This window comes from Sinocyclocheilus rhinocerous, unplaced genomic scaffold (assembly GCF_001515625.1).
Source record: "Sinocyclocheilus rhinocerous isolate Xijiao unplaced genomic scaffold, SAMN03320098_v1.1 scaffold701, whole genome shotgun sequence".
In the NCBI taxonomy this organism is placed as follows: Eukaryota; Metazoa; Chordata; class Actinopteri; order Cypriniformes; family Cyprinidae; genus Sinocyclocheilus; species Sinocyclocheilus rhinocerous.
Genome location: NW_015623472.1, coordinates 6,967 through 21,167, shown reverse-complemented (window position 1 = coordinate 21,167; position 14,201 = coordinate 6,967). Strand labels below are relative to the sequence as shown.

At 36.9% G+C, this 14,201-nt stretch overlaps 1 protein-coding gene across 1 annotated transcript; it reads left to right on the top strand.

The window, feature by feature from the left end:
* Positions 1-7,364: 7,364 nt before the first annotated feature.
* Positions 7,365-9,731, top strand: LOC107749525 (uncharacterized). Its single transcript, XM_016564737.1, has 6 exons — positions 7,365-7,417; positions 7,546-7,730; positions 8,193-8,347; positions 8,564-9,027; positions 9,144-9,349; positions 9,444-9,731. Exons 1-6 carry the CDS (start codon positions 7,402-7,404, stop codon positions 9,657-9,659), a joined length of 1,242 nt encoding a protein of 413 aa, XP_016420223.1. The 5' UTR covers positions 7,365-7,401; the 3' UTR covers positions 9,660-9,731.
* The last annotated feature ends 4,470 nt before the right edge of the window (positions 9,732-14,201 follow it).

The window sequence follows — 14,201 nt, the reverse complement described above, 5'->3', positions numbered from 1 at the left end:
TTAACATTTCAAAACACATTCTCATGTTAGCTGACAGATTACATTTTCACATGTGACCAACAATTCCTCAACAAATATAAAATATCATAATCAAATATTATCAAAATATTCATCTGACGGAGGTGACGTAGACCTGAGAGAGTTGACACACCTGATGGTGGTGACTAGGGATGCAACGATTATAGATTTTGTTGGTACGATTATTGTCTGAGGAATAATCACGGTTTTACGATTATGATGATTATTATGCATTTATTCATTTCCCAACATTACTAATGTATAAAATCACATGAACACTCTTTAGATATTCAAGTGTTATTTATTGCTGGCTTTTGAAACAGAAAAAACACAGTAACCAAGAATACAGCACAAAATAATAATAAACAAAAGACAAACAAAAGTCCATCTCAAAAAGGTGACCTGCTCTGTAAACATCCATGACAGTATTTCTCTTTTGAAAATAACAAATGGAAATAGATCACAAAAGTATTTAATGTTTTCAGTTTCTACATTCTTTACATTTCTTTTCGACCTTGGGTAGAGAATTTGGAAACATGGTGAAAAAAAAAATCTTGTTGGTTTTTACTTATGAATAATACTACAACAGGGATAGTAAATAACAAAGTTAATGAAGTAGCCTATTATTAATATACGACTAATATTAACTTTATTTGTCCCACAGGGGAAACTGTTACTAATGATGGAAATAAACTGAAATATTATTATCAACTGTCATCCATACGTATTAATTTTAATAATCTTTATAATAATTCATATGATTTCCGATTTCATTTCCCGCGACTTGTTTTTAAATGCAAAAAGGCATTCTCTGTGAATAGAATAGCCGCTTAGAACTAGGGGTCGACCGATTATCGGCCTGGCGCCGATATTAAGCAGTTTTATGGTTATCGGTATCGGTCATTTTCAAAACTGATTCACAGATAAAATAACTTAATTTTGAAACGCGCTATTTGGCTCTGATGCAGCCTGTCAGAACTAGGGATGCAATGATTATAGATTTTGTTGGTACGATTATTGTCTGAGGAATAATCACAGTTTTACGATTATGATGATTATTATGCATTTATTCATTTCCCAACATTACTAATGTATAAAATCACATGAACACTCTTTAGATATTCAAGTGTTATTTATTGCTGGCTTTTGAAACAGAAATAACACAGTAACCAACAATACAGCAAAAAATAATAATAAAAAAAAAGACAAACAAAAGTCTCCCATCTCTCCCATTGGAATTTTAAAAAGTTGACCTCACCTCTGTAAACATCCGTGACAGTATTTCTCTTTTGAAAATAATGACAGAATTTTCATTTTTGGGCGAACTATCCCTTTAAATACAGATCTCCCACGGGTACTTAAAAACTCATAAAGTGAGTTGCATCTAGGGATGCATATCGACAAGCATTTCTCTGGTGGAAATAAAGCTTCGCTGTTTGGGCCCTCTGTCACAGTTCATCTAATGCATGTAGTAGCCTCCGTGTCTCTGATAAGCACATAATTTTAAGATGGTGCACCGCTAGTGTAACTTTGTTTTCATTTTGCGCAAGCTGCTACAGTTCCGTTCCGCGTAACAGAAACACTCGGTTTAGCGGAACCTTTATACGATTAATTAACCGTGACGTTTTAAAGCGCGGTTAATCGCGAAACCGGTTAATCGCTGCATCCCTAGTGGTGACAAAAACCAGAATTTGTAGTAATTGAATCAATCAATTACTGTATTAAAACAAACACAACAAACAGCGAGTATGTTATCGTTTATAAAGCTTATAATTTTTTTTTTTTCAAGATTCACATTTAAGTATTTTGATATATCACTGGAACACAAATGATCTATTTTCACTCATCTCAGAACAGTATGTCTGCTGTGCATCTGCTATAGTAACTTTTTAAACATCAGTTAAATGAACAAATAAAACAATTAGTTGTTACCTGTATCCATTTACATTCACCAGGATTTTAATATTCACATTTAAACATCTCAACAAATGATCCAAAAATGATCAGAACACATACAAACGAACTGTATGGATATGTTTTATCCAGTGTTTTGTGTTCCCTCAGCTTTATGTTCCCTGAATCTCCAATTCCCTCAACCCTTAACCCTGCTTGTAGTGATGACTATCAATCCACAAAAGCAATATATGCTGTATATTTAGTATTTATACATTATTAGAAAAATTAAACACTATTTTATATTTAATATTATTAAAAATGACTTAAAAACCATAAAAATATGATGACTTCACGTTGAATGTCAACTTCGTCATTGGCCCGTCACAACCGTCAAAAAAATTTTTATGGTGTTGACATATTGTGCCGAGTTCACACTGCACGATTTTAGCCCCGATTATCCGCCAACAGGTTTTGCGAGATCGCCAACAAATGCCCGAAATCGGAGGCAGATCGGTGCTCGTTCTCGCGTGTGAAAATCACGGAGTGTGAATTATCAAAGACACGATCTGAGGGAAATATTTGGCATGCTAAATATCTGGAACTGTCGACGATTCACAATCACGCTGTGGGCAATGAGTTTTGACTGAAAAACACATCGGCGATGACCTACAGCCAATGAGAGACCAAGATACAGGGCAGAGGGAAGTCTCGGAGGAGTTATATGAAACGTAGTTTCCGGAGCAGACAGAGTTGTCGGCGATTCTTCCTATTGTAAAGTCATGCAGTGTGTAATCTCCTGTCGATTTCTTTCACAAAACATGACGTTCACGTAGTAGCCATTTTGTTTTATCTGTTGATGCTAGATGCTAATAGAGCCTGCTTCAGGAGAATAAAATGATCTGAACATTTCAAATAATTTCCTCAGAAATTGGAAGATGGTGTTGACATTATGGTTGTGACACATTAAATATTAACATTAGGATTTAAAATATTCTAAAACTATAAAACTAAGCAGAGCTAAGTCTGACACTGATGCAGAGGTGGAATGTGGAAAGGGGATCATTTATATTGACGGCTGTCCCTGATATTCCCTGATTTTTTATTTTTATTTTAATGAATGTCGGGCGGTGTTGACAAAAAGCGGGGACACAACTTTGAAACCTTATGAAACACACATGTGTCCTTGAAAAACAACCTTGCTTTGATATGAGATATTATTAAGTGTTGCTTTTGATAAGACAAGCTCTTTTCCATCATTAAAAACAAAAACAAAAAAAACATTTTTATCCATTTTATAGCATATGAATGATTGATAGATGTAGTAAGAGGACAATAAGAGTCATAGATTTGATATAATAATGATAAAATTAAATTGAAGGGGATAATTGTGTTAAATACATTGTATTATTAATCCCTCATAACATTTAAAATTTAAAATATTTTTAAACCTAATAGCAGTTATGATTGCTGGACATGTTTTGTCCCATCACTGCAAACATGTCCCTGCGGGGCCCATGCTGGCTTTTTGTCAGTGGGGTAAGTAAAATATTCTGAAAGCGAGTATTTTACTTACCCCACTGGCAGATGATTTGACTTGTTTCTCCCTGGAAACAAGACTAAATATCTTATGTCATTTTGCTTATCTAGTAAAAGTATCTTGATTTAAGAATTTTTAGATATTTTGATTAGAAACAAGACAAAAACACTAAGTAAGATAAGCCATTTTCTGCTGTGCATCTGTCTGTCCATCTATGACTTTAAACTTTCAAACTTCAATATTTAAAAATAAATTTAAACTTTCAGCACAAGACAAACTTTACTCATCTAGTTTATTTTCTTTAACTGTAAATCAATAAAAGTTCAGTAAACTGATTTTTAGGACTTCTGCCAGACATTTCTGTAAGGGCCTGTTGATGACTCTGTTGATGATTTGATTTAGCTTATCCTCCGACATAAACCTGAATTCTACAATTTGAACATTTGCTTTGGGCAAAAGGATGAGTACAATGGCAGCACGGGAAGGGCAAGCAATGTTTACGTTTGCAGAAACGGCCTTTCTGCAGGACATGTTCCACCCATAACGAACACCTAGGGTTGTTGTATAACGGCTGTAATGAGGCCCTCCACTAGTTCACAGCCACAATATCATCACCCAACACAACCCCACCTGTACTACAGTGGGTACGGAAAGTATTCAGACCCCCTTACATTTTTCACTCACAATTCTGTGTTTTTCTGTCAATATGGGGCGCTGTGTGTACATTAATGAGGAAAAAAAATTAACTTAAATGATTTTAGCAAATGGCTGCAATATAACAAAGAGTGAAAAATTTAAGGGGGTCTGAATACTTTCCGTACCCACTGTATATCCACCATGTTGGCATTGTCACATGACCTATGGCATCAGTTGTGCCACTTCCTCACCATTCGCTCCAGTGGTCTTGTAGGTTAGAAGATGCATTCAGTGATCTCAGTAATAGCCTACATTAAAACATGTTTAAACTTTGGATTTTGTTACGCCATTAGACCATCAATTAATTGTCTGTCCATCTATGACCTTAAAACTTCAAGATTTAAATCAGATTTTTAACTTTCAGTGTAAGACAAACTTTTCTCATCTAAACTGTAAATCAATAAAAAGTTTGGTAAACTGATTGGGTGATCTTTAGGACTTCTGCCAGACATTTCTGTAACGGCCTGTTGATGACTCACATTTGATTTAGCCTATGTTCTGACATAAACCTAAATTCTACAATTTGACACTTTGCTTTGGGCAAAGTCAAGAAGACAATGGCAGCATGGGACGGGCAAGCAAAGATTATGTTTGCAGAAACTGCCTTGGTAAAAGTGGCCAGGACATGTTCCACCCATAACGAACACCTAGGGTTGTTGTATAACGGCTGTAATGAGGCCCTCCACTGGTCTAGGTCAGAGCCACTGAGGTCTGTCCATTAGTCAGAGTCTTTCTATTCACAGGCACAATATCATCACCCAACACAATCCCACCTGTACTATATCCACCATGTTGGCATTGTCACATCACCTTTGGCATCAGTTGTGTTGCTTACTCAACATTCCCTTCAGTGGTCTTGTGGTTTAGAACAGCGGTTCCCAATTCCAGTCCCCCAGCCCAGCCCAGCCCATATTTTGCATGTCTCTGACACCTGATTCAGATCATTAGTTCGTTGGAAGGACACTCCATGCATGAACTGTGTTCCGATTGACATGGTCCCTACACAGTGTTCAGTGCTCCCTACTCCCTGAGCAGGGGAAATCCATTGAAGTTTGCGCTACGCCACTGCCTGCGGCGTCTTCACACACCGGCTAAAGTTACTAGAGAAGTGTGAAGAGTGACATAATATAAATCTGTAAATTAATACAATTTAAATTCATGTCTCGCACACTTCAATGCCCTTTTAATGGAACCTATGCGCTCGCTTCGAACTGGAATCATGGCGGAATATCCTGTGATGTCCACTTCGCAGGGCACTTGCGGTCGAATTGAACAAACGTCTGAAGTGATAAGAGATACATACAAAATGTGCAGAGCGGGGAGGCGCGAGGACTGGAATTGGGAACCGCTGTTTTAGAAGATGCATTCAGTGACCTCGGCAGAAATAATTGGTCAACCGGGTATTTCTCATGTAATGTTTCATGAATGTTAAGGATTCCAACATACTTCTTTTCCTGGGTAGTGCTTTTAGTATTGAGGTGGTACAGTACAGCAGTAGCCTACATTGAAACATGTTTAATTTGGATTTTATTACACCATTAGACCATCAATAGATTGATAGATAGACCATCTACAGTTGCGATCAAAATTATTCAACCCCCTTGACCTGCAAGACATTGCAGAGAACAAAATTTTATGAAAACAATTCAACAAAAGGATAAGTACACTATTGGAGAAAGTTTATAACAGGACTGGTCCACCTCCATGTGTGACTATGGAGATGGTGTTTTTCTGCTCATAAGATTTGCCTTTCTTTTCTTTTTTTTGCACCAGACATACCGTTGATCCATGGGTCCTTATCAAGTGCTCACTTAGATCCTAATTAGTTGGTTCAGTTGTGTTTGATCAGGGTTGGAGCTGAACTTTGCAGGAAGGTAAATCTCCAAGAACAGGGTTGGGCTCCCCTGCCATAAATCATACTTCCAGAACTCCACAGGTCTATCCAAATGAATTTTAGCATGTTCAAGTCAGCCTTTTTGTTCTTCTTGGTCAAGAGTGATATTCGGCAAAATGCCTCAAAATGAAGGCCATACTTGTCTAGTGTTCTTCTTATACACTGCATTGAAATGTTTTTCCTCCTTTCGTTAGGTCATCTTGCAAGTATTTGGTTGTACATTGCAGGTTTTCCTCAGTTACTCTGATCAAACATTTTATGATATTGTGCTTTTTTGTTCAACACCCTCAAGGGTTTTCTGGTACAACACATTTTAAACTAAGAAATAAGGCTGCCAGCTGTGTCTCTATGAACTTTTAATATCTTTAAAATCATGCAGCTTTAGACGTTCTAATATAATAAAACTATAGTAGTCAACATTTGAAGTGGATCAAAACCTTTCAAACAAAAACAATACCCGTTGTTGTCTTATGACAACTTCGTTGAACTTTTTTGATCCACTTCAAATGTTGACTACTATATTTCTTCTCTATAGCTTTTGTGAGAGCTCTGTTGACTGTGCCATATTTGCTACTCAACTTCAGCACATGCATGGGCTAAATGTATGTATGTGTAACAGCCCAAGCTAATTCTGTTTATTTATTTTTAGTTTCTAAAGGCTTAATTGTGTTTTAGGACAATTCTGTTCCCTACCATAAAAATAAGTGACTAAAAAAACAGCAATGTTGAATAATTATGACAGCTGTATTATTTTAAAAATAATATAACTCAAAAATATTACACTACATATTGACATTATCACTTTTAATAAGCCAGTAAACTGTTGTAGATGCATTTATTTATAAAATCCTGGATCTTCAGAAAAAAATGTGTATTTGTAAAGTACTGCAATCTCTGGGGGTTGAATAATTTTGAGCGCAACTGTATGTGACTTGTAATGGAGTGAATAACAATAAAGATACAGAACAATTAATCTCTCTTTAAGGAAATGCAAAGTGTGATTTCAAAATTTTGCAGGGTTGGTACAGTATGAATAACATAGTTACTAGACGAGGGATTATAAAAATACAAGTCTGAGCCTGTAGTCCAACCACAGGGATCCCCAAAGGTAACGGTGCAACTTCAGTTCTAAAGTTGTTATTCGACAATCACTTTTAGGTATCTTCATGACAAACAATTTTAAGGAGGTGCCATAGAGTATAAATTCCCCCATGCTAATACAGTAAATTACATTGCACAGAGATTCAACTTACAGGTAACTTTTACCGGCCTCTCTCATCCCTCTTTTTAATGATTCTTGTCTCGTAGTGTTTTGCTGTTGTTTTTCAGGCACTTAGAGGACATTCCTTCACAGACAAAAATGTCACAAAGCAAAGGTGGGTAATCATTTCTTAAGTTTTTTTACTGATAAAATCTAACCCCCTTACATTTTAATATTGATAATAACTGACACAAGACTGCACAAAACCATCTTGTAGTAACTGTCGCATTTGTATTTTTACAGAGCTTGTGATCGCAAGTAGCGCCGACTTTGTTACGGAGCTTCTTCCATCTGCTCAGCGTACGGCTTTGCTCTACCATCTCTCTTACCTGGGTTTGGCTAAGTTTCCCAAGTTGGAGAGGGTTCTTAGAGAACGTGATGTTCAAACCCAGCTTCTCTTTGGGTCCTCTGAAGCTCTTCTGCTGAAGGTAAAGCCAAAGTTTTTCAGACATTTCTATTACTGCAACCCACATCCATTACACAAAAAAAATATTTGTGTTTCAAAAAGAAGTATTTGCAGCAATGCCATAGAAGAACAATTTTTGGTTCCTCAAAGAACCTTTCAGTGAACCATATGAAGAACATTAATATTGGTATCTGATCGACTAAATTGGTTTTGAACATTTCCTATGTTTTAAAGCAGAGGTAGCCAACATCGGTCCTGGAGAGTCACAGTTCTGCAGAGTTTTGCTCCAATCTTGATAAAAACTCACCTGCCTGTAGCTTTCTAGTAACCATTAGACTTTGATTAGCTTGTTCAGGTGTGTTTGATTAGGGTTGGAGCTGAATTCTTCAGAACTGTGGCTCTCCAGGACTGAAGTTGGCCACCCCTGTTTTGAAGTATGAAACTTGTGGATAAATAACATACTTTTTTTTGTGCTATTTTTCAGTGTGCTGCCACAAGTAAAAACCTGGTTACCACGCTGTTGCCTGCATTGAAGGTTGCTGTTGAAAAGGATAAAACCATTTTGGCCATTAAGTCCCTGGAAAAAGCAAGAGCATGGATCACTGAAATTGTTGTCAAAGTGGAACAGATGGTGGAGAGGTAAAATGATGGAAAATATTTTGAAATGTTGCTAAAAATGGTAATGTTTGTGCGATTTGTTGAATATATCTGGATTACTTTTAATATGGCTACTGCCAAAAGTCATCTGGATTTATATCAACATACAATGAAACAGAAACAGAACACCATGTCTCAGTCCATTATCAATAACATTTACTGTGTTTAAGCCGATAATTTGAAATCTGTCATCATCAGATATGACAAACAAAACCAGAGTGTGGCTACATGCACCAGTGATGTGATTCTTGTAAAGGCTGAGACAGTCGAAACAGACGCGAAAATATTACAAGATATACAGGCACTGAAGGGCGCGGTGCTCAAAGAAGAAGAGAAACTGAAGAAAAACACTGAAGAAATTAAACGGATTGATGAAATGATTGCACTGAAAAACCAAGAACTGCAGAATTATATCAGACAAGCTTCTGGAAAACGTAATCGTCTGGGCTTTCTCACTGCCCTGGTTCCATTTGTTGGAGCCTTGGTTAATGCGATTTTTGGTGCTAAAATTGACGCCGGTCTGGCTGCAAAAATCCAGGCTGTTTCCAATGAGTTGTCTCGACTCTCCAATGAAAAGTCAAACCTGAAGAACTTAGAGTGGAGCATCCATGTCAGGTTGACTAATAACCAGCTGGAACTGGCACGCAAAACAATAGAAAGAAGTGAGATGCTTTAAAAGATCTCCAGTTGTGCTCGACAAATTTCATGATTCACATTTAAACGGTCAGAAGCCTAATTAATAAACATAATTAATGTCTGCTTTATATTGTTTCTAAAGAGTCAATACCCAACCCTGTCCATCTGAATGATGTCCAAACCTGCCTCACCCGAATCCAACAAATTCTGATTCAGATTCAGAAGTTCTGGGAATCAGTGAGTGTGATGCTGGAGGCTCTCAAAGAAGAGACTTTTGCGAATGAACACTTCATCGAGGATAGTGAAATGAAGGACATCTTTCTGGAAGCTATTGTTACAGCACAACAGGTAACTTACACACTGATTAAATGTCCAGTTACAGAAGTTCATTTCACCTTGATTGCATTTTCTGTGTGGTTCATTTTCACCTCACATCTTTCAGCATTGGAAGGCCTTCGGTGAATCCTGCCTGTATGCTAGGGGCATCTTTAGCTTGCAGAGTAAGAATGCGTATAAGTTCCTGGAGATCAGCCCGTCTTCACTGTCAGAAGATGAATGGAAAGAACAGTATAATGCTGTCATTGTGCAGCTGAACAAAATAAGTCCTGATCCCTTCACTCCCAGCGCTCGAGCTGCCATTAGTAATGTACTAGCTTAAGAAGCTGATACAGTACAAGCAACTTACACATCTATAATGTTTCAGGCTAACAGCTCTGAATAATATGTTTCGTATTTCTGATGCTGTTTTAATAAGTCTTTAAGTGAGAATTTTTTCAGATTTTTCATTTCTCTAATGCCATATCTCTGTGCCCTCTGTGATTAAATTGCTCTGGATTTCAAAACCATAAATAGTGTATTTTTTCCCCCCAACTGCATATTATCAATGCATTTTAGAATATAACAAAAATAAACTACTGTAAAGGTTGGAATACACACAACTTTGAACAGATAAAAAAATAAATACTGAACAGATTTAAAACATCTGGCATCATACACTTGCTAACTAAATGGTTAAAGAGAAAAACTGGACATCATGCACTAAATACGAAAAAATTCACAAACTAAAATATGTTCACGTCGTTCTGAACAAATTCACAAAACAATAAACTGGCTCAAAACATAAAGCATGTTTGATATCCTCCAACTGGACAGATTCATAGTCTGTTTAAAAAAAACTATAAATAAATAAAAAATTAAAATGGTGTCTGTGTCAGTCATACACTCAGGGGTGTGAAGTAACGAATTACAAATACTCACGTTACAGTAATTAAGTAGTTTTTATCAGTAATTGTACTTTTTTGAGTAGTTAAAAAATTGTGTACTTTTACTTGAGTACATTTTAAGTGATGTTTCTTTACTTTTACTCCGCTGTTTTCCTCCGTGGTCGTCACATGCTTATTTAAATTTTATTTTTATCCATCAACGTGATTGGATAGATAGTAATAGGTCTCGTGACTTTCGTCAAATCAAATTGTGCATAGAAAACTTTAACCGCCAACTGTTTATCGTGGCTGCTGGAAGCGCATTCTTCAAGCATCAGTTCAGTTGCATCTTCCTCTAACTTAATACGTTAAGGTAAATTTCGAATTTCTGCTTACTAAATGATTTGTTTACTGTATATGCTTGCCTATCTACACGGTGTGAGGTTGCGGGTATTGCGTACAGTGTTAACTCCCGCAAGTGCCACGTTTGGTAAATTCCCGCTCACTTATGAGACAGCCTCATCTCTAAGAAGTGCACTCGTGCATAAACAATTTTCAAGTTCAACATTTTTTGTTCCGTTCAGTTGTGGATGCTGCTGATTCACCGAGACCGCCGCGGCTCAGCAAAGAGACGTGTGTGTGTGCGTGTGTACCTACTTATGTCACTTTTGTGGACATTCACCAGAGTACACACCAGTAAACTGGGGACCACCTTGACAATTTAGGACTTTTTTTATGTCCTCATTTGTTTGACTATATAATAGCACTTAACATGCACTAAAATAGTGTCTAGTCTTAAAATCTCACTTGTCCCAAAAATGCACTTTTAAGTGATTTGTGTACTATAGTGTGTATGCCCCCTAGGAGGAACTGCACTTCCTGAAAGATACACACTTTGGCGATTCTGACCAATCAGAGGCCAGGGAGAATTAGGACCCCATGTCGCTCCTATGGGCCATTGTATGAATTGCACCTTTTGAATCATTTATAAATTTGACCAATCACGAAGTCAATCACGTCATCAGTAAAGACGGCGGAAATTGCACATGAAAGAATAAACAGATAATACAGTAATTTAAAACAAGTTTCCAGTATTTAGTTTTTACATAAAAACTGACTAACCTACATTAAGTACCAGGTTCTCTCATGAAGTGTTTTCCAACTTTGAATCTTAAACTCGCAGTTTTGCTCCCGCTTCAGTATCTGTGTAACGGTAGTGCGTGCAGCCCCCGTTAGTTAGCCCTGCGCAGACCGGCTGGTTTATGACGTCACAGACCGCGAGAGCGGATTGAATGCATACAAAGCGGTCTGTTCGCGCGTTATTTTAAAGTCTGACCTAAACCAATCTGTCTGCGCAGCTCTGGGTCTGCATGAAGACGAATACAGTAGATTACTAATGGTGCATGCGCAGTTTGATACGGGGAGACGGACATTAGGCTTTGAATGCACATTTCTTCACAAAAGCAGATGGGCATGTTTACATTTGTTGATTTTTAATATGTGTTTAAAAAACGATGTAAAAGCATCCAAAATCGCTTGCCTTTTTAGTGTTTTGATTTGTTTGAATGGTTTGTGTAAGGTTTGAATAAAATCGATCTGGTCATTTTCTTTGCGTATTATGAATTTATGAGCTGTTATGAGTTTATGAGCTGTTATGATCTGTCGTCATAAGCAAACACTCGGGGAAGGGCACTGATTAAATAACACAATCATATAAGTCGTGATTTATTTGTTTATCATTATTATTGTTATGTATTCTTAGAACATAAGAATATTAAGTGATTATATTAAGTTTAATAACCAAAAAGTTCTTAAAAGTAACTTCTAGCTGAAGTTACTAAAAATCTAGCTGACACACTCACATTTGGTTTAGAAATAATTTTTTCTTGACTTAATTAAGAACAGTTCATTCCAAAGCTGCAGTCTGCTGATGTGAAGTTAGAAGAGAGTGTGTGTGTGTGTGTTCTGCCCTTCCCCCAGCTAAGCTAACGATGCCCTTCCCCCAGCTAAGCTAACGATGCCCTTCCCCCAGCTCGGCTAGCGATGCCCTTCCCCCAGCTCGGCTAGCGATGCCCTTCCCCCAGCTCGGCTAGCGATGCCCTTCCCCCAGCTCGGCTAGCGATGCCCTTCCCCCAGCTCGGCTAACGATGCCCTTGAAACACACTGCTCTACACGAGGCTCATATACCTGAGTGTGACCTGCCTGTGAAAGCACAACTAAAGTCATTCTTTTGTAATTTAACGTTTTCTACAGTCATCCTACATAATGTAAAGAACATTCTGTGAAAATATAACCTTGATATCTTTATTTTGACCGAGTAATGAGATGTCAAAGATTAATATCATAGTTATATTTATAGGTGAAATCAAACTTTAATGCTTATTATCTCATAATTTGATTTTGAGACTTTAGCCTGGTTTTTACAGACAGTGTCACAAATAATCAACATTCACAAAAACTTGTTTTACTAAGCCTAGCAGGATTTCGCCACATTTTCGTTAATGTGAAAATGCCATTAGTTTGTAAGGAATATGTTTGTTTCTGATATTTTCCTCATGCTTTAAGTAGGACTTCATTTAAGAAATAATGATGGAAGCTGGATTTATTCCAATGAAAAAACTACATATCAGTTAAGGTCAAGACAATATTGGTCATGCATATTGTATATGTTTTAAATTCTTTCTTCTTCTTTTTTTGATGGCAGAATGGAATTAAGGATCAAAATCTCTTTTAAAAATAAGCTTAGAGTCTCTAACACTTACATTTAAAAATGTAGACTCTACCAAGAAAAAGAATGACGTGTATTATGAAAACACATATTTGCATCTGCTTCAGAAAATCCAAAAACTAATTTGAGATTTATAAAAAGAACCTATACAATATATTATTTGTTAAAATGGCTAATGTCTTTCCAGAAATGTGAAGTATAACTGTAACTGCTGTTCATTTATTTTGGTTGTGCAATGTCATTTAGGGTTGTGGCACTGAACAGTAATGGCAATATTAATAATCATGATTATTGATTATTAATATAATACTACAAATACATACTGTAAATATTTATCGCAGTATCTGGTTGACACGTCATCATAGTAGATGATGGTTTAGCACCTGTTTAACATTTTACCTGAAGGGCCACAGTAACAAACTCTCTGACTCCCTACACTCGTATTTTGAATGTGAGAAAACACTAAATAAACAAAATCTGAAATTAATTTGACTGACAGCAGTACTATTTTTAACTGTCATAGATATTGTGATAATATTGTACTCATAATTTCTTTTGGCCATAGTTCTACATGAAATGCTGTATACCTAAAGAGCAGACATTCATTATTGAAGTATGAAATACCTTTTAAAGGGGTCATATGATGCGATTTCAATTGTTCCTTTCTCTTTGGAGTGTTACAAGCTCTTGGTGCATAAAGAAGATCTGTAAAGTTGCAAAAACTAAAGTCTCAAATCCAAAGAGATATTCTTTATAAAAGTTAAGAGTCAGCCACGCCTACCTAAAATGGCTCGTTCTAACACGCCCCCACATATCTACCTCACTATGTGGGAAGATTTGCATAACGCCGCCCAAATGTTCACGCAAAGAAAGAAGGCGTAACTTTTATTCTCGCTGTAGTATTGTTGCCGTCGCTGCCATGTCGTGAAGACGCTGTGTGCTTCTTTATGAAAGCGAATCTACTTTGTTTGGTCTTCCAAAAGAGGACACGACTAGAAATCAGTGGTTAAGTTGTATTTACAACACTGTTCCAGAACACTTCAACCCAAATATTCAGATGTGTGCAGCACAGTTTATGGAGGACTGTCTCCTGATCCTGGAAGAGTAGACTACAATGCCGGCTACAGTGTTGCCAACTAATTAAGTACGTTTTTATATTGAAATAATTTGCCACTGATGATTCAAACGCGAGTTTTGAGCAGTGTAGAGCAGCGCTTGTTGTTTGTCATTTCTCCGATCACAAATGCAGACAGAGTTTTATGTTTACGAG

Excerpts from the sequence above, each read along its gene's own strand:
- LOC107749525 (XM_016564737.1), top strand. Across the intron at positions 8,348-8,563 it reads GTGGAACAGATGGTGGAGAG|ATATGACAAACAAAACCAGA; the intron begins GTAAAATGATGG and ends TGTCATCATCAG. Across the intron at positions 9,028-9,143 it reads ACGCAAAACAATAGAAAGAA|AGTCAATACCCAACCCTGTC; the intron begins GTGAGATGCTTT and ends TTGTTTCTAAAG.